At 49.9% G+C, this 19,501-nt stretch overlaps 2 protein-coding genes across 9 annotated transcripts; one reads left to right on the top strand and one right to left on the bottom strand.

Annotated features, from left to right (window-relative positions):
* Window positions 1-7,223: 7,223 nt before the first annotated feature.
* ARHGEF39 (Rho guanine nucleotide exchange factor 39) lies at window positions 7,224-13,143 on the top strand. Of its 6 annotated transcripts, none has more exons than XM_002819648.5 (9): window positions 7,224-7,429; window positions 7,637-7,731; window positions 8,002-8,122; window positions 8,369-8,487; window positions 9,105-9,175; window positions 9,423-9,551; window positions 9,757-9,986; window positions 10,231-10,319; window positions 10,496-13,143. In XM_002819648.5, exons 1-9 carry the CDS (start codon window positions 7,292-7,294, stop codon window positions 10,509-10,511), a joined length of 1,008 nt encoding a protein of 335 aa, XP_002819694.3. In that variant the 5' UTR covers window positions 7,224-7,291; the 3' UTR covers window positions 10,512-13,143. The 6 variants fall into 6 exon arrangements, 5 of the variants coding, with proteins under 5 accessions (XP_002819694.3, XP_024108609.2, XP_024108608.2 ...); XM_024252841.3 differs by having other exon boundaries at window positions 7,234-7,429; window positions 10,154-10,319; window positions 10,499-11,505; XM_024252840.3 differs by having other exon boundaries at window positions 7,236-7,429; window positions 10,154-10,319; window positions 10,496-11,505.
* Window positions 11,300-14,255, bottom strand: CCDC107 (coiled-coil domain containing 107). 3 transcript variants are annotated; one of them, XM_002819649.5, is made up of 6 exons: window positions 14,033-14,255; window positions 13,791-13,942; window positions 12,027-12,087; window positions 11,840-11,930; window positions 11,629-11,741; window positions 11,300-11,547 (listed from the first exon to the last, which is right to left on the bottom strand). In XM_002819649.5, the coding sequence occupies exons 1-6, from the start codon at window positions 14,136-14,138 to the stop codon at window positions 11,324-11,326; spliced, it is 747 nt and encodes a 248-aa protein (XP_002819695.3). In that variant the 5' UTR covers window positions 14,139-14,255; the 3' UTR covers window positions 11,300-11,323. The 3 variants fall into 3 exon arrangements, with proteins under 3 accessions (XP_002819695.3, XP_054376949.1, XP_009242568.2); XM_054520974.2 differs by having other exon boundaries at window positions 11,629-11,727; window positions 14,033-14,227; XM_009244293.4 differs by having other exon boundaries at window positions 11,300-11,741; window positions 14,033-14,227.
* Between the last annotated feature and the right edge of the window lie 5,246 nt (window positions 14,256-19,501).

Consider the following 19,501-nt stretch of genomic DNA (forward strand, 5'->3'; position numbering starts at 1 on the left):
CAGGGGAAGACTGGGTGCAAGGAGATGGGGTAGAAGAGTGTGAGGACACCAAGAATGGGCTTAGGCCTCCCAGTTTTTTTCTTTTCTCTTCTTTTCTTTTTCTTTCTCTTTTTTTCTTTTTTTTTGAGACCAAGTCTCACTCTGCTACCCAGGCTGGAGTGGAGTGGCGCAATCTCGGCCCACTGCAATCTCCACCTCCCAGGTTCAAGCGATTCTCTTTCCTCAGCCTCCTGAGTAGCTGGGACTACAGGCACCTGCCACCACGCCCAGCTAATTTTTGTATTTTTGGTAGAGATTGGGTTTTGCCATGTTGGCCAGGCTTGTCTTGAACTCCTGACCTCAGGTGATCTGCCCGCCTTGGCCTCCCAAAGTGCTGGGATTACAGGCTGGTTTTTTTTCTAATTAATTATTTTTAAAATTTATTTTAGAGATGGGCTCTCACTATGTTGCCCAGGCTGGAGGGCAGTGGCTATTTACAGGCGCGACCCTGCTACTGATCAGCACTGAGTTTTGACCTGCTCCAGTTTCCACCTGGGTCAGTTCAACCATCCTCAGGCAACCAGGTTGATGCAGAACTTAGTGCAGACACCTGACTGGTATACTACACTACAGCCCAGAAATCCTGGGATCAAGTGATCCTCCTGCCTCAGCCTCCCAAGTAGCTGGGACTACAGGCACGCGCCATCACACCTGGCTAATCTGCCCTTTTAACAATTTATTAAGCCTCCTCCAGTCCTCCAGGTGCTGTTCTAATCCCTACAGATGCAGCATTGAATAGAGAATAATAGCTCTACTGTTTTGTAGCTCACATTCTAGTAAGGCTCCACTGGCTTAAACAAACTACAAGAGAATAAGGCCATTTCAGGTCCACATCTAGGGCTAATATTCAGTAGGCACACACCAATATGGTTGTGTAGGTTAATTAAATATATTAAGATATTTCTAATCCTGTTGGCTTATAGCCATGGCCCCTAGCTCCAGGGTACCCCTGCTACCCTAGTTCTTCCTTAGGGACCCTCCAGACCTCCTGATCCCTTATCTAAAGAAGTATTGCCTGGCATAACAGAGTCCCCAGGAGCCCACTTGAGTGCCTCAGCCACCTTCAACTCTGATGGGTCAGTGCTTGTGCACTTGCTGCTGTGTTACAAATAGTTTTACTGGCTGGGTGCAGTGGCTCACGCCTCTAATACTAGCACTTTGGAAGGCCGAGGCCTGCAGATCACCTGAGGTCAGGAGTTCGAGACCAGCCTGAACAACATGGCGAAACCCCGTCTCTACTAAAAATACAAAAATTAGCTGGGCATGGTGGCAGGCACCTGTAATCTCAGCTACTCAGGAGGCTGAGGCAGGAGAATCACTTGAACCTGGGAGGCAGAGGTTGCAGTGAGCCGAGATCACGCCACTGCACTCCAGCCTGGTTGACAGAGTGAGACTCTGTCTCAAAAAAAAACAAACAAAAATCCTCGCTAACACAGTGAAACCCCGTCTCTACTGAAAATACAAAAAAAAAAAAAAAAAAATTAGCCGGGCGTGATGGTGGGTGCCTGTAGTCCCAGCTACTCGGGAGGCTGAGGCAGGAGAATGGCGTGAACCTGGGAGGCAAAGCTTGTAGTAAGCTGAGATCGTGCCACTGCACTCCAGCCTGGGCAACAAAGCGAGACTCCGTTTCAAAAAAAAAAAAAATTTTACTGTCCTCCCTGTCTAATCCCTTCTATTCTTCGAGACTCAGATGAAAGGCCACCTTCTTCAGGAAACTCCTTAACCAACCCTCTACCACTAGTCTGGAAAAGATCCCTGGCATCTTTGAGCCAACCCAGTTCTTTGCCTGCCCTCAATAATAACCTTGTCCACCATCTAACTCATATAAGGGTGATTTATGACATTTTATCTGCTCTAACGGCCTTCAGCTCCATAAGGGCAGGGTCTGGTACTTGATTGAGTCAGTCTTTTATTCAACAGCCATTATTGAGCATTTTCTTTTTGCAGATTACCTTGCCAGGTGCTTGAGAAATACCAAATTGACTAAGATATATTCTCTGCCCTCAAGGAGCTCATTGTCAATGACCTGTGCATGTCAAACCACAACTATCCCATAAACATGACATAACTTTGTACATTATTATTATTTTTCAGACAAGGTCTTACTCTGTCACCCAGACTGGAGTACAGTGGCATCATAGCTCGCTGCAGGCTCAACCTCCCAGGCTCAAGTGATCCCCCCGCCTCAGGCTCCAGAGTAGCTAGGACCACAGGCACAAGCCACCACCCCTGGCTAATTTTTTTATTTGTTTTGCAGAGATGGGGTTTTGCTATATTGCCCAGGTTGGTCTTGAACTCTTGACCTCAAGTGATCCTCTGACCTCAAGTGATCCTCCCACCTCAGCCTCCAAAAGGGTTGGGATTATAGGCGTGAGCCACCATGCCTGGCCCGACACCACATTTTTGTGGCACTCCAAATCATCTGTGTTGTCGGATGACTGTCATATTGTACAACAAAATATATATGGCTGAATAACAGCTGTCCTCCAAATGGTCAACCTCAGATGTAGTCAGCCTAAGATTCTAGGGTGCCATTTCTGGAGCCAAATTCAGAGCTCTCCATAGCAGTGTGGTCCAGGGTACACTCTGGATGGCCAGCTGATTGTCTTGGTCAGCTCTGTCATTAGCTTGGACCTTGCTTGGCCCCTGACACATGGAAGTACATGGTAATATCTGAATTGAATGGGCCTATACAAGACAGAATGTGGTAACGACTAATCCAGCTCTCAGTTACAGCTCACTCATTTTCCAAATGCGATTCCCTATGGCTGTGTTTCTCTGTGTCTCTCGTCTCCGGTCTGAGTGGAGAATGTGGACTCTGACCCTGGATCATGCTGGGAGTCCGCCAAACCCTCAAACAGGTTTGAGTTATTGTTTCCTGAGTCTCCCCAGGTTGGGACAGAGTATACTCAGGACTGACTGACCAGGGCACCCCACACCTGGATCAGGACCTCTCTGTGGTTATCATAGGCCAAGTGTTTGCTCATGAGGGGTTGTGTTTTCAAATACTGAGTGGTCATGTTACTAAAACATGTCTCTGCCTATCCCAGCATGGCAGAGGAGGAAACTATTCACTGGTGGGATAGAAGGGAAAATGCTCCCTCTCCCAAGCCATAGCTTGGGGGCAAAGACTGATCAAATTCCTTGTAGAACCTTGAGGCTGACTTGTAGTTCTGGCTACCTCCCCATCTATATTCATTTCCAAGGGCTGCTGTAACAAAGTACCACCAACTGGGTGGCTTAAAACAGGAGAAATGGATTTTCTCACGGTTCTGGAGGCCGGAAGTCTGAAATCAAGGTTTTGACGGGACTGGACTCTCTCTGAAGGCTCTAGGGAAGAATCCTTCCTTGCCTCTTCTAGCTTCTGGCAGCTCCAGGCATTCCTTGACTTGTAGCTGCATTACTCCATGTCTGCCTCCAATTTCGCATGGCCTTCTCTTGCCCCTGTGTCTCCACTGGGTGTCTCTCATTGAGACACTTGTCATTGGATTTAGGGCCCACCAACATAATCCGGAATGATCTCATCGCAAGATCCTTAACTAATTATGTCTGCAAAGACCCTTTTTCCCAACAAGGTCACATATACAGGTCTTGGGGATTAGGACATGGACATGTCTTTATGGGGCCACCATTTAGTCCACCATCAGTGCAGTGGAACTGATGTGGACGCACAGGATGAGAAGGGATGAGTTCGTATTGAAGACTCTCATGCTTTTGCCCTTATCCTGCTCCTTATCTTTGCAAGGCAGTGTCATCCACTCCCATGGCTCCTATAAATTGATGACACCCAAGTATTCCCAGGCTGGACTCTCTCCCCATGTCAGACGCATAACCATCTGCCTAATAGACAAGACCCAAGACATCTCCACTTGGATGTCCCACAAGTATTTCAAGTTTAACAGGCCCCAGGTTGAATTTGTCTTCCCCACAAATCTCCTTTTCATCCTCCTTCAGTGAATAGCACCACCCTCCACCTAGAAGCCAGAAACCTGGTACCATCTCTACTTTCACCTTTTCCTTCACCCTAGCATTCAATAACCATGCCCTATAGATTCTACCTTCTAAATTTTTCATTCACATTTTTCATCTTGGCTCACACTTTCGTCACCTCTTACCTGGATGACTGCAACTGCCTCCTGATGGGTCTTGCTGAGTCCAGCCAACCAGAGTGATGTTTCTAAAATGGCACATCTGATGATCTCACTCCCTGTTTAAGGCTTTTCAGTGGTTTCTCATTGCCTTTAGGATAAGGTTCACAGTACCTGACATGGCCTTCAGCGGGCCGCCATTGCCCTGGTTTCCATGGCGGGCTTGTGACCTAGGGAGGTCCAATCAGTGAAGTGCTCTGTCTGAAGTATTTGATGGCTAAGGGAACCAACTCTGCAGACAACACATAAAGAAGCACACAGCCATTGTAACTGTGGGCAGCCATCTTGTACCCACAATGGAAGCCAGCATTAAGATGAAGGTAAAACCATGGAAGGCACCGTGGAGTGGTGGAAAGAGGTCCTTGGTAACATGATTGAGCTGCTGGATTAGGCCAACACTAGGGCCCACCTGCTTCTGGACTTTTCAGTTGCATGAGCCAATAAATTATCTTAATGTTTAGCCACTTTGAATTTATTATTACTTATATCACAATTTTACTGATATAAATTCCTTCTAAGTTTGGCCTCTGTCTACCTCTCCGGTCTCCTTTGTCATCACTCTTTCCCTTGCAGTCTATGTTCTCATCTTACAGAACTTTTAGCCATTCCTTAAATTCATCGTATGCTTGCATATGTGTGTGTCCAAGCCTTTGTCCATGCTGTTTGACTCTTTTTTCCACTTCCCTTGCTGCCAGCGCCCAGCTCTGCCTAGCTAGGTTTTATTCATCCTTCAGGCCATCAGTTCACATATCACTTCCTTTGAGAAGTTTCCCTGACTCCTACACTAGGATCAGTCCCTTCACTGCATGCTTGTGTAGAAGACTACATGTCCCTTGTAATGTTTCCTCATTTTATGGTGACTCCTTACTGTATCTGCCATGCTGGAGTGTAAGCTCCCTGTGGGCAGGGGTCATATGTCTCTTGTCCGCCATTTCATCTTCATGCCTAGCACAGGACCTGGCACATGATTGCCATTTAATTTTTTTTTTTTTTTTTGAGACAGAGTTTCACTCTTATTGCCCAGGCTGGAGTGCAATGGCACGATCTCGGCTCACTGCAACCTCTGCCTCCTGGGTTCAAGCGATTCTCCAGCCTCAGCCTCTCAAGTAGCTGGGATTACAGGCATGTGCCACCATGCCCGGCTAATTTTGTATTTTTAGTAGAGACGGGGTTTCACCACATTGGTCAGGCTGGTCTCTGACAACACACAAAGAAGCACACAGCCATTGTAACTGTAACTCCCGACCTCGGGTGATCTGCCTGCCTTGGCCTCCCAAAGTGCTGGGATTACAGGCGTGAGCCACCACGCCCAGCCTAATTTTGTTGAATGACTGATGATTGTTGTTCAAAGCATCCCTAGGGCTTCTCCAGCATCCATCGGATTGAAAGCAAAATTTGAGGATAATTAAAGAATAAAGGGTTTATTGACTACCCTCCGAACCTCCTCCTGTCGGCCCCTCCTATCTTTGGCGGTGGGAGCGGAGTTTAGCAGCTGTTCCAGGTAGAGTGTGGTGTGCCTGACTTGCTCTGTGGGAGACTCGGTCCCCAGGGAATTAGTTGTCACCAACTGTTTTCAGTGTGTCTTCTCGGCTTTGCCCTCTTCCTCTTCTAGAGTTGAATGATTCCCCAACAGATGCTCACAGGAGGCTCTATTCCCCAGCCCTCTTCCACCCACCCAAAGCACTAACACACACTGGCAGCATTCACAAACATACCCATCACCAACTGCACCCCAGGTGTTGTAGTCTACTCTCATCACCTGGGCTCACAGTGACACCAATTACCATGGGAGTATCTGTCCTCTTCCATGTTCGAGCTCTTAGTGTGTGGACTGTCCCACATTCACTTGAGACAGTGTAACCAGTCCTCTACCTATCTGGTATCACCACCAGTTTCCTTGGGATGTAAGCCCAACGTACAGTCCGATCCAAACTCTCCCCTTCCTTCATCTAAGCCCTTCAAGTTATTCCTCCCTGGTCTAAGCCCAGCATTATTCCTTTCTTAGAATTCTTAGAATGTCAGAGCTGGTGGGGAGGTGGTAGAGACCTCAGAACCCTGACAATCCCCTGCTTCTTGGCTTGGGGCCCAGATTCCTAGGAGTCCAAAACAGTAGGGAGGGAGCCTAAAGTTTCTGACATTTTGTTTTTTTTAATAACTTTTTTTTTCTAACTACAAAGTAATGCATGCTTAATGTAGAAAACTTGGCAAAGGCAGAAGTATAAGAGAATTTTTAAAATCACCCTATTTGTCCCATTCATCGCTTTAGCTTCAGTGATCCAGTGCCTGGCACAGATACAGATTAGGTACTTAATACACATTTGTTAAACACATTATCTTCAATTCCATTACCCAGAGATAAAAACCACAGTTAACTCTTTTTTTTTTTTTTGGAGAGATGGAGTCTCGAACTCCTGGGCTCAGGCGATCCACCCACCTCTGCCTCCCAAAGTGCTGGAATTACAGGTGTGAGCTCCCGTGCCCGGCCACAGAGTTAACTTTTGATTGTTTTGCTTTCCAACATTTTATATATATTTTATACAAAGGGGATTATATTATACACCTTTGTAGCCTGCTTTTTTTCCTCTCAGCAATATACTTACTATGTGCGTTTTCCCATATTGATAGCTTCTTTACAACACCATTTTTAATACTTTCATATCATTCCTTCAAATGGCTATACCTTTTCCTAGCCAATTCTGGGAACAACTGACCCCCTGGCATTCGGCATGGGCCCAGGACAGAATGTGTACTGTAATGATCGCCCCCGTCCCAATTCTCCAGATAGGACATTAAGTTCCTGCCAGCATCTGCAGCCGGTCTCCTGACTCAAAGTTCAGGCTGCTGCTCCAACATAGTGCCACTCAGAAGAGGGCTCCACACCTGCCCCCCACCCCGCCCTGCCCTGGCCGGCGCCGCGCACCTAACGCGCCCCTCTGGCGGTGGGGCTGGACGGAAGAGACCCTACGCGATGCGGCCGCTCGCCGCGCATGCTCCTTCCTGCGCGCTGCCCTCCCCGGCCCCGCCTCCGCGGCTCCCGCCCGCGAGCGGTTGGGATTTGAATCTGCCGCGGATTGCAGCCGGAAGTGTCGATCCCTCAGCCAGGCATGGAGATCTCCTGCCCCGGTGCGCGGTGCCCGGTGCAAGAGCAGCGTGCCCGCTGGGAGCGGAAACGCGCCTGCACCGCCCGGGAGCTGCTGGAGACCGAGCGGCGCTACCAAGAACAGCTGGGGCTGGTGGCCACGGTGCGGGACCTGGCACACACTCCCATTATAGGACAGGGACCCCAGGGTGTGGGAGGGTCTCTGCGAGGTCGGTAACCCGGAGTAGGGTGGTCTTGGACTATCCCTCTGCATGTAGGGAGCCTGGGCAGACTTCTGCGGTTTCTGGGGGCGCTTGGCGTTAGCCTTCTCTTCCTCCAGGCTAGGAACCAATGTTCTCTCCTTCCGCAGTACTTTTTGGGGATCCTGAAAGCCAAGGGGACCCTGCGACCACCTGAGCGCCAGGCCCTGTTTGGCTCCTGGGAGCTCATCTACGGCGCCAGCCAGTGAGTGGAAGGGGCACAGGGAGAGGAAAGGAGGGGAGAGTCCTGGCCTGTGGCCGTGCACAGAGCTTGGAGTCAGAGACTTAGGTTCTATCTGGAGTCCGCCAGTTACCTCACCTGTGGCCTTGGCCCAGTGCCTTAGCATGCCCTTGTTCTCCATCTGTACAATGGGGTAATAGCACCAGTATTAGTGCTATTAATTCTCATGAAAACTAAATGAGGTGGTGCTTGAGTGGTTCTAGAGCTGCCCTTTTGCTGTCCTTGCCCACACAGGGAGCTGCTTCCCTACCTGGAAGGAGGATGCTGGGGCCAAGGGCTGGAGGGCTTCTGCCGCCACTTGGAGCTCTATAACCAGTTTGCTGCCAACTCAGAGAGGTCCCAGACCACCCTGCAGGTAACCTGGAGATGACCTCAGATCTTGCCCCTTACCTTTCCCCTTCATCTGGAGACCCAAACTTCATACATTTCCTGCATTTATAGAGCCCTCTTGGTACTCAGCTCTGTGGTAAGTTCCCTGTAGGGAAACAGGGTTTCTCTCAGGAGCACACAGCTTACTGAAAGCTGGGAATGTGGATACAGATGAATGCAATATAAGGAGTGGCTTCTCTCCCTTCTTCCAATCCTTTCTCCCTCACTCCAGGAGCAGCTAAAGAAAAATAAAGGTTTCCGGAGGTTTGTACGGCTTCAGGAAGGCCGCCCTGAGTTTGGGGGCCTTCAGCTCCAGGACCTGCTCCCTCTGCCTCTTCAGCGGCTCCAGCAGTGAGTGAACTCTTGATTCCAGCCGCCTCTCTCTTTTAGTTTGTATGACTGCTGCCCTCAGCTTTGTGGGATGCCTTGGGGTCGATCCCAAACTCCTGCCTCCACCCTGAGCCAAATTGCTTCTAAAAACCTTTTGCAAGAGTAAATGTGAACCCATTGGAGTACCCAGGGTCTGCAGCCTGAGGCCCTCAGCTGGAACTGTGTAACTTTAAATTGAAGTGAGGGGGCCTGTACTAGGGCCTGAGGCACGGTTTCTGGAAAAGTTTCAGATGAGGGGCTGGCCTGGGTTAGAATTTCTGTCTCTAGGTTAAGCCTGAGTTAAGGGCTATAGTCAGGCTGTCTGTAGCATCCTCCTTGGGTTGATAAACTTTTATCTTCCAATCTGGCCTCCTAAAGTATGGCTAGTCTGCCAGTGACTCTTCAGTGTGGGATGGAAGAGGGCTGTGTGGTGTGAGCCCTGGTTCTGAGTCCTACATGAAAGAAGGGGATACAGTAGCCAGAAGCAGATCTTTCCTGGCCTTGCAATTGAAGTATGGGTAGAGGGTGATCTGCACATCAGGCAGGGGGAATTTTGCCTGGCTCTGCTTCCCCTCAGACTTCCTACTGTTGAATTCCAGGTATGAGAATCTCGTCATTGCTTTGGCTGAAAACACAGGTCCCAACAGCCCTGACCATCAACAGCTCACACGTAGGTTCTTGCTCCTCTGCAACGCAGGCTGGAGGCTTCCTCTCCTGTATCCCTTTCTGATTCTGACCTCCAACAATGTCTGGTATGACCCTATCTTCCACTGACATGTATACAGTGTCCCTACTACTCTGCCTTTTCTTCAAGAAGTCAGACCCTGACCCTGGTCCCCTCCAGAATAACCTCTTTCACAACCATGGCACCCAAAGTCAAAGTTATATGGGGAGTAAGGTGGGAGATGTTATTCCAGGGGCTGCCCGACTGATAAGTGAGACTGCCCAGAGAGTCCACACTATTGGTCAGAAACAGAAGAATGACCAGCACCTTCGGCGTGTCCAGGCTCTGCTCAGTGGACGCCAGGCAAAGGGGCTGACCTCAGGTAGCTTGCCTACTTCCCCTTCAATCCTCAACTGCCCCTATCTTTTATTTTTATCTAACTCCAAATGCCAACCAGCTGCTCTTTTCTTACTCACCCTTCTTCCTGTATTGACCCAGCACATAACCCCTATTTTCTCAGCCTCGCTTTCCTCTTATTCCCATGTATCCTGAAGCTGCACCAGAATAACAGCGCTCCCATCCCCCAGGGCGCTGGTTCCTACGCCAAGGCTGGCTGTTGGTGGTGCCTCCCCATGGGGAGCCTCGGCCCCGCATGTTCTTCCTCTTCACTGATGTGCTCCTCATGGCCAAGCCTCGACCTCCACTGCACCTGCTGCGGAGTGGCACCTTTGCCTGCAAGGCCCTCTACCCCATGGCCCAGTGTCATCTCAGCAGGGTCTTTGGCCACTCAGGAGGCCCTTGTGGTGGGTTGCTCAGTGTAAGTAATAGGTGGGAACCCTAGACCCAAAATATGTCTCAGATGCTTATGGGCTGGTTTATCTCCCTGGTCTGGGTCCCTTTTCATAGGAACAGAGCCATCTACATTGAGAGAGGATAGCTGGGGCTTGGGCTTCATACCTAGTCATTGTCTCATCCCTGAATTAGCTCCATGGAAACAGCAAGGGCTTCAGCTTTAGCCTGGACCTTTCTGAACCATGCCCTAAGAGGTGGTCTCTCTCTAGCTGTCCTTCCCTCATGAGAAGCTACTGCTTATGTCCACAGACCAGGAGGAGCTGTCACGCTGGTACCACAGTCTGACTTGGGCTATCAGGTAAGTTGTGCCTTCCCCCAGGAAGGATGCTGTGATGAGGCCCACAAGCAGGAAATATGCAGTTCCTGTCTCACACCCTACATTGGTCTGGCACACCCCAGCCACCACCCCCCAGATGATTTTGTCTGAATAAAGCAGTCATACCAGTGCCTGAACGGACTGTCTTCTCTCCACAGCAGCCAGAAAAACTAGAGGAATCTTATAGATTCCAGAACTCAGGATACCTCAGGGATAGGTCACAGCCAAGAGTACAAAGGAATCTTCAGTACTGAACGAAACAGAACCCTTCATGATTTGACAAAGTTCACTTTGTGTTTGCCTGGACCAAGCTACTCCAGATCATCTGACCACCTCTTAAAAATCACGGCCAGGCACAGTGGCTCATGCCTGTAATCCCAGCACTTTGGGAAGCAGAGGTGGCAGGATCGTTCGAGCCCAGGAGTTCAAGACCAGCCTGGGCAACACAGTGAGTGAGACCCTGTCTCTATTTAAGAAAAAATAATTAAGAAATTTTATTAAACAAGAAGAATCAGGAAACCAAGTCTGACCCAACTGAACCAGCCCCTAACACAGATGAGGGGATTTGGGACTGATAAGCTCTGTGCTGTGTCCATGGCCCGTCATTTATCAAGGTTGCAGCTTTGTAAATCTGGCTATTTTTATGTTGTGTATAGTTTCTATCATTTATTTTTCCACTGGATTTGAGTAAAGTTTTTTTTCTTTTTTTTGGGAAAGACCCTTCTGTCTCAGTTTTGCTATGAGAAAAGGGATTTTTGGGCCCTGAACACAGGCATGCTGGTGCCCTCAGGAATACAAGGAAAAGAGCTGGAGCTCCCTCTATCTTCTCTGCTGTCACACTGGAAGGCAGCCTCTTTTTGTCCTAATAAGGACAGCTCTTCAAGAAGGCCCAGTTGTCCTTAGGCACCTAGTATGGGTGTGTACAACCAACTAGGATGGAAAAAACACACAGGAGCACTCCATCACGAAAACAGACTTTGTTTTACTCAACCTTCAGCTATCGTCCCTCCTTCCCAGCCAAGGCTGTGACTGGGGCCCTTTGCCACAGCCTGGCTGCACCTTCTCCGTAGTCCCCGCTCCACCTCCCAGGAAGTTGCTAGGTTCCATGTCTCTGTGCTCCAGTTTGTGGGCTCCTCCGAGGCCTGACTGTCACCAACCTCCTCCTCGTCCTCCTTTAAACAAAAGTCCTCAGGAAGAGGTCTGCTGGCCTCTGTGTGGGGAGAGATCAGGAATGTTCCAGTTTCAGAGACTTTGTCTCCACCTCCAGCAGACTCGCCTCCCAAGCCTTCACCTGGTTCTGAAGCCTCCATATCCTTGTCCGGCTTGCTGTCTTGCAGCAGCTCGTGGATGGTCCGTAGCTTCATGTTCAGAAGCTCCTGCTGGGCTCCAGCTAGAGTAGTCACACTGAAGAAATGTCCACTCAGTGGCTCCCAACCTATGTCCCCATTCCTCCCTCCTGCCACAAATTCCCCCAAAATTCACAGAATCATTGCTCTCCTCACCGCTCAAAAAGGGGGTCCAGCTGGGCCATCAGGTTGTTCAGGTGCTGCTCTGTCTGGGCCAGCTGTTGTGTCAACTGGGCCAGTTGTTGTTCTGGGGATAAGGGAAAAAAAGGGGGCAGAAGTGGTTACTTATCTTCTGCTGTCCCCTAAACTCCCCTGACCCAGCACAGACTTCTGCTAAACCCACCTGACTGCAGTGGCTGCTGCTTGCTTGTCTCCTCGTGTGGAACCGCAGTTTCATCTTTCCCCTGTTGTGGAAGAAGGAAAGGGCAGTACTGAAGCAACAAGGTTCTGCTCCATCACCTCAGTCTCCAGAGCCAGCCAAGAGAGAGTGCAATTTGAGATGGAGACAGTGATTGGGTTTTTACCTCAGAGAATCACAATCCTAGTCTATCTAGCCCCTCACCCAGCATATGAAGCAACATGTCCTATGTCCCACACACGGTCATTCAGTTTGCTGAAACACCTCCAGGAATGAGCAACTCTCTGGTTTGAAAAAAGCTCTGGTGGCTGGGTGCTGTGGCTCACACCTGTAAGCCCAGCACTTCGGGAGGCCAAGGTGGGTGGATCACCTGAGGTCAGGAGTTTGAGGCCAGCCTGGCCAACACGGTGAAACCCCGTCTCTATTAAAAATACAAAAATTAGCCGGGTGTGGTGGCAGGTGCCTGTAATCCCAGCTACTCAGGAGGCTGAGGCAGGAGAATTGCTTGAACCTGGGAGCCGGAGGTTGCAGTGAGCCGAGATCGCGCCGCTGCACTCCAGCCTGGGTGACAGAGTGAGACTCCATCTCAAAAAAAACAAAAACTCTGGTTGTTAGACAGTTCATGCACAAAGCCAAAATTTGTCCTTTATGTATCTTCTTTCCATAGTGCTTACTGGAGCCTTCCAAAATAATGTCTCCTCAACGTGACAGCCCCTCAGGAATTTGAAGGCAATGGTCACACCCTCACCCCCTTTCCTGAGTTTTTTCTGGTTTAATAACTTCAGTCTTTACAGTCAGTGCTCATTGACAGTGGTTTTCTCTGGTTGTTTCCTGAACATGTAGTGCTCTTAAAGCAGTGCCCTGAGAATACAATTCTCCAGGGGCATTCTGATCTGCAGGTGAAGCACAGTGCCATGTTCCCAGCACTGATTTGGGAAGTGGCTTGTCACATCCCACAGTGAACTCAGTCAACTGGAATGCCTAAGTCTCTTTCATAAGAGCTGCTGCTACGTTATGTTTCTCCCAGACTGTACTCAGGTCCAAGAACAATTTACGAGTGTAGCCTTCTCAAAGTTCATCATTAAATTCAGTCATTCATCCTAGCCTGTCACATCTACCTGGGGTCATTATTAGCTATCTCTTCTAATTTCATACATCTAAACTGGTTCCATCGGTTCTATTTTATAATGCAAGTACGTAATAGGGTCAGGGCTAAAGACACAGCCCTGGAAGGTACTACTTTTCAAAATGTACGTCAACTTACATTTCAAGGCCTCCTTCCTAAGGAGAACATGAGACCACTTCTTTTTTTTTTTTTTTTTTTTGAGACCACTTCATATCTGGAACTCTAGAAACACTGGCTGCAGCAATCAACCTTCTGTGCCAAGGTTGGCCCCACTCTTGTAGCATGGACACTGCTAACTGGGTTCAAATCCCAGCTCCAGCAGTTGCCAGCGCTGGGTGACCTCGAGCAAGTGACTACTCTTCACTGGATTGTAGGAGAACTAAATGTGATAGTCATTATTTACAGTTCACCGCACGCTCTTCACATCCGTTACCTCCCTGGATCCTCAAAATAACCTCATAATATCGGAAGGCCAGCGGACTACTGTCTTTATTTTACAGACAAGGAAGCTGTGTCTTGTTTTTGGTACCCTGGCACCCCCATGGGAGATTCGGGCTCAGGGCATCCCCACGCCCGGCGGTCCCGCACCTGCAGGGGCACCCCCACCCCCGGCGGCCCCGCACCTGCAAACACTTGTACAGCACAAAAGCCACGACGGCCGCGGTGTACAGCGCCCCCAGAGGCAGCGCCCCGGCCCGGGTCCGCTCGCGTTGATCCTTGAGCGGTGGTCGCCGCCGGGGTTCCGTGGCCCCAGAGCCGGGGTGGGCTGCGTTCCCTGCGGAGGGAGGACAGAGGCGAGTCAGCCGAGCTGGGGCCTGGGAACCGTGCGCAGTCCCAGCCCTCCTCCAGCAGCCCTAGCTGGTACCTGGGTGTGCCCGGAGGTCGGGATTGGCGCGGTCTCCTAGGACCCCGGACAGCGCAGACACAAGCAGCAGCCCCACCACACCGAAGAGCGAAACTGCGCCCGCCATTGCCGGCCCACGGGTGGAGGGATCGGGCGGGCGGTGCCGAAGCGGTCCGGCATTGGCCGGCCGCCCCAATGCGCACGCGCACGCGAGCAGGCCCACTCCGGGGGGCCACGCCCACTCCCCGTAGGGTGAGGCCAGGCCATATTTGCATAAGGTAGTGTCAGTCTAGCTTTCCTGTATTTGCCGATTTCTTGTCTATTAAGCTATTCTGCTAGCCACAATGCCACTGAAAGCCTATAGTCTTAGAAAGTTATGCCCAAAAACGGTTTTTTTAATCTCACGCCACCAACTTTCTCACCCTAATCTAAAAACAAAATTTCTTTAAGGCTATAAAGTGATACCGTGTGAGGCTGAAAACGCAGTACGTGCTGAAGGCCTGTATCCTAGGCTACGCACTGGGGACTCTGTTCCTCTCCTTTCTGCCTAGGGGAAAGTCCCCGGACCTCGGGCAGAGAGTGCCGCGTGCATACGCACGTAGACATTCCCCGCTTCCCACTCCAAAGTCCGCCAAGAAGCGTATGCCGCTGAGCGGCGTGGTGCGGGGGCGTCGTCCGTCAGCTCCTCTAGTTACGCAGGCAGTGCGTGTTCTCGCGCACCAACCACACGGGGCTCATTCTCAGCGCGGCTGTTTTTGTTCCTGAGACCACGGCTCACTGCGGCCTCGACCTCCCCGGGCTCACGGGATCCCTCACCTCAGGCTCCCAAGTAGTTGGGCCCGCAGGCGCGCGCCATCATGCCTGGCTAGCTTTTGTATTTTTTGTAGAGATGGATTTTCACCTGTAGCCCAGGCTGGTCTCGAACTCCTGGTGTCAAGCGATCAGTCCACCTCGCCCTCCCAAAGTGCTGGGATTACAGATGTGACACCGCGCCCGGTCAACGCTGCTGCTTTTCATGCGCGGGCAGCTTTACGCTGTTCTTGGCCTTGCTATGAAGTCCTCGTGCTCATTACTCTTCAAATACGGAGCATTCCTGAAACAGCCTCCTCTTCTACCTCCCTCTCCATCTGGCAAACGCCATAGTAGCCACCATTCACTGTGTAGCTGGTACACAACATATGGACTCTGCTTGGGCTAGAATCCTGCCTCCTGTACTCAAGAGCGGTGACCTTGTGAAACTTACTTCTCTCTCCGTGCCTTCTTTTCCACTCTGAGGAATGAAGATAAGCACTTACTTCAAGAGCTATGATGATTAGAGGGAATCACTCAAGTTAGAACCGTGCCTATTTGTTAGTGATTTTTTTTTTTTTTTTTTTTTTGGAACGGCGGGTGGCTCTCTTGCCCAGGCTGGTCTTAAACTCCTGGGATCCTCCCGCTTCAGCCTCCCGGGTAGTTGACATTACGGCACGTGCCACCCCGACGGACTCTAGTGATTTTTTAACTTGAGCAGCTACTACTATAAGCCAGACAGTTGAAATTACACTGACTCTCCCTGACATGCCGCTGCATTCCCTTTCTGCATAGCTGGGTTCTACACAACCTTCAGGTCTCTGCTCAAGTGTGTTCCCATCATTCAGAACCCTTAATTCAACTTCTAATTTATTCTTTAGTGCCGCTATTTCACTTTCTTCAATACCACGAGACAAGCAGTCCCCAACCTTTTTGGCATCAAGGACCGGTTTCGTGGAAGACAATTTTTCCATGGACGAAGCGGGGTGGAGGGATGGTTTCCGGATGAAACTGTTCCACCTCAGATCATCAAGCATTAGATTCTCATGAGGAGCGCGCAAACTAGATCCCTCCCATGCGCAGTTCACAATGTGGTTCGCGCTCCTATGAGAATCTAATGCCGTGCTCATCTGACAGGAGGCGGAACTCAGGCGGTAATGATTGCTGGCCCCACTGCCCACATCCTGCTATGTGGCCCGGAGCCTAACAGGCCACAGGCTGGTGCTGGCCTGTGGCCGGGTGTTGGAGACCCTTGAGCTAGGCTGGTCCTAAATTCCACAAGGGCAGGAGCCACCTCTCTTTTTTCTTTACCATTTTACTCCCAGAGCCTAGCACAGCACGTGGCACCTGGCGATAGCAGGCACTCAATGAATCGTTGTTGAATGAAATTAATGAATGAATGCTTAAAATGACCCAAAAGGGTAATATAATTAAGCTCCTTCAAAGAATGAGGCAACTGCAATTCAGAAAGGTTAAGTACGCTATTAATCAGGTAAGAGGCAGGGTGGCGATTTCACCAGTTTTCTGCCTGTCTCTATACCTTCTGTCGAACAGCCTTTCCCCATCCTTGTCTTCCATGACTTCACCAGGCAGGCAGGTATTCCTCCTGTTCCACAATCTCTTAATGTTCCACAGAGCCTTCCATGGTCTCTTAATTGGGATACACTGGGTCGTCTGTCTAGTTAGATCATGAGCTCCCTGACATGAAACCATTTCCATTCATCACATTTTTATCTCCAGAGCCTGGCATACAAACAGGCAATCAGTACATCATGTGTGTTAAAAAAATGAATGAAGCCAAGATTGGTGGCTCATGCCTGTAATCCCAGCACTTTGGGAGGCCGAGGCAGGCAGATCACCTGATGTCAAGAGTTTGAGACCAGCCTGGCCAACATGGCTAAACCTCGTCTCTATTAAAAATAGAAAAATCAGCCGCATGTGGTGGCGGGCGCCTGCAGTCCCAGCTATTTGGGAGGCTGAGACAGGAGAATCACGGGAACCCAGGAGGTGGAGGTTGCAGTGAGCCGAAATCGTGCCACTGCACTCCAGCCTGGGCAAACGAGTGAGACACCACCTCAAAAAAACAAAACAAAAACAAAAATTAACCAGTTGTGGTGGCCAGCACCTGTAATCCCAGCTATTCAGGAGGCTGAGGCATGAGAATAGCTTCAACCTGGGAGGCGGAGGTTGCAGTGAGCGGAGATCGCGCCACTGCACTCCAGCCTCAGTGACAGAGCAAGACTCCATCTCTAAATAAATAAATAAATAAATAAATGAAATATGGGTGTGTCTTCTTGTTTTTCCTGAAAGGAGGGGGAAGGGCAGGACAGGGAGAAACCCTCACCAAGGGGAGTTATCATAGTGTAGTTCAAGGGTCCCCAACACTATTGGTCCATGGCCTGTTAGGAACTGGGCCGCACAGCAGGAAGTGAGCAGCGGAGGAGCAAGGGTAGCGAGGGAAGCTTCATCTGTATTTACAGCCACTCTCCATCCTGGCATTACCGCCAGAGCTCCGCCTCCTGTCAGATCAGTGCAGCGTTACATTCTCATAGGGCCACGAACCCTATTGTGAATTGTGCATGCACGTGATATAGGTTGTGGGCTCCTTATGAAAACCTAGGCCAGGCGCAGTGGCTGATGCCTGTAATCCCAGCACTTTGGGAGGCCAAGGTGGGCGGATTTCTTGAGGCCAGGAGTTCAAGACCAGCCTGGCCAACAAGGTTAAAAAAAAAAAGTCTCTAATAAAAATACAAAAATTAGCTGGGCATGGTGGCGCATGCCTGTAATCCCAGCTACTTGGGAGGCTGAGGCATAAGAATTGCTTGAACCCAGGAGGCGGAGGTTGCAGTGAGCCAAGATCGCGCCACTGCACTCCACCCTGAGTGACAGAGACAGACCCTGTCAAAAAAAAAAACAAAACAAAAAAACCACAATGCCTGATGATCTGAGGTGGAACAGTTTCATCCCAAAACCATCCCCTCCTCCCACACTCCTGTGCATGGAAAAATTGTCTTCCACAAAACCTGTCCCTGGTGCCAAAACGGCTGGGGACCAGTGGTCTAGCTGATGACCCAGTGACAGCCTGGGTATGCAGAGCAGGGTAATAGAAACCTTGAATCTAAGCCAGTTGGCATAGTCGGTGTAAATAAGGGGTTCAGGCCAGATATAATAATGATAAGTGGTCCCCAACTGATTATTGCCTTTAGAGAACTCAGGGCACTATTGCTAGATCTTTTTTCGAAGGAATCAACAAATTAGAATTTTAAAAATTTGAAATCCCCCAATTTTTAACTGTTGACAAGGAATCAGTGGCATACTTAGCATATTTGACACCAAGTGGATCTTTGTGTGTGTGTGTGTGTGTGTGTGTGTGTGTGTGTGAGACAGGGTCTCCCTCTGCTGCCCAGTCAGGAGTGCAGTGGTGAGACCATGGCTCACTGCAGCCCCAAACTTCTTGGATCAGCCTCCTGAGTACCTGGGACTGCAGGTGCACACCACCATGCCCGGCTAATTTGCGTGTTTTTTTGTTGTTGTGTTTTTTTTGTTGTTGTTTGTTTGTTTTTTCTAGAGACCAGGGTATTGCCCAGGCTGGTCTTGAAATTCTGGCCTCAAGGAATCTGCCTGCCTCAGCCTCCCAAAGTACTGGGATTACAAGTGTGAGCCACCTTGCCTGTCCCGGATCATTTAAAAAACATTTTTCTTTCTTTTCTCTCTCTCTCTTTTTTTTTTTTTTTTTTTTTTGAGACAAGCTCTCACTCTGTTGCCCAGGCTGGAGTGGTGCAGTGGCACAATCATGGCTTACTGCTGCCTCTATCTCCCAGGCTCAAGCAATCTTCCCACTTCAGTCTCTTAAGTAGCTGTGGCTACAGGCACACATGCCCCCATGCCTCGCTAATTTTTTAATTTTTTGCAGAGATGGGAATCTCCCTATGTTGGTTAGGCTGGTCTCAAACTCTTGGGCCCAAGCTATCCTCCCACCTCAGCCTCTCAAAGTGCTGTGATTACAGGTATGAGCCATCGCACCTGGCCCAAATTTTTCTTTCTTTCTTTCTTTCTTTTTTTTTTTTTTTTGAGATGGAGTCTTGCTCTGTCACCCAGGCTGGAGTGCAGTGGAGTGATCTTGGCTCACTGCAGCCTCCACCTCCTGGGTTTAAGCGATTCTCGTGCCTCAGCCTCCAGAGTAGCTGGGATTATAGGCACCTGCCACCATGCCCAGCTAATTTTTGTATTTTCAGTAGAGACGAGGTTTCACCATGTTGACCAGGCTGCTCTCAAACTCCTGACCTCAGGTGATCCACCCACCTCAGCATCCCAAAGTGCTGGGATTACAGGCATGAGCCACCATGCCCAGACCCAAATTTTTCTTGTTTTCTTTCTTTTTTGGGGGGTGGGGGTAGGGTCTCACTCTGTTGCCCAGGCTGGAGTGCAGAGGCTTGATCTTGGCTCACTGAAACCTCTACCTCCTAGGCTTAAGCAATCCTCCCACCTCAGCCTCTCGAGTAGCTGGGACCACAGGCGTGCACCATCACACCTGGCTAATTTTTTGTATTTTTGGTAAAGACGGGGTTTTGCCATGTTGCCCAAGCTGGTCTTGAACTCCTGGGCTCAAGCGATCCTCTTGCCTTACCCTCCCAACGTGCTGGGATTGCAGGCGTGAGCCACCACGCCTGGAACAAAATTTTATTTTTCAAGTGGATCATT

The sequence above is a fragment of the Pongo abelii genome, chromosome 13, assembly GCF_028885655.2.
Source record: "Pongo abelii isolate AG06213 chromosome 13, NHGRI_mPonAbe1-v2.0_pri, whole genome shotgun sequence".
In the NCBI taxonomy this organism is placed as follows: Eukaryota; Metazoa; Chordata; class Mammalia; order Primates; family Hominidae; genus Pongo; species Pongo abelii.

Excerpts from the sequence above, each read along its gene's own strand:
- ARHGEF39 (XM_024252841.3), top strand. The coding sequence starts at position 7,292 with ATGGAGATCTCCTGCCCCGGTGCGCGGTGCCCGGTGCAAGAGCAGCGT. Across the intron at positions 7,732-8,001 it reads CTCATCTACGGCGCCAGCCA|GGAGCTGCTTCCCTACCTGG; the intron begins GTGAGTGGAAGG and ends TTGCCCACACAG. Across the intron at positions 9,987-10,153 it reads CTTGTGGTGGGTTGCTCAGT|CTCCATGGAAACAGCAAGGG; the intron begins GTAAGTAATAGG and ends TCCCTGAATTAG.
- CCDC107 (XM_009244293.4), bottom strand. The coding sequence starts at position 14,138 with ATGGCGGGCGCAGTTTCGCTCTTCGGTGTGGTGGGGCTGCTGCTTGTG. Across the intron at positions 11,931-12,026 it reads GCAGCAGCCACTGCAGTCAG|AACAACAACTGGCCCAGTTG; the intron begins GTGGGTTTAGCA and ends CCTTATCCCCAG. Across the intron at positions 11,742-11,839 it reads CTGGACCCCCTTTTTGAGCG|TGTGACTACTCTAGCTGGAG; the intron begins GTGAGGAGAGCA and ends ACATTTCTTCAG.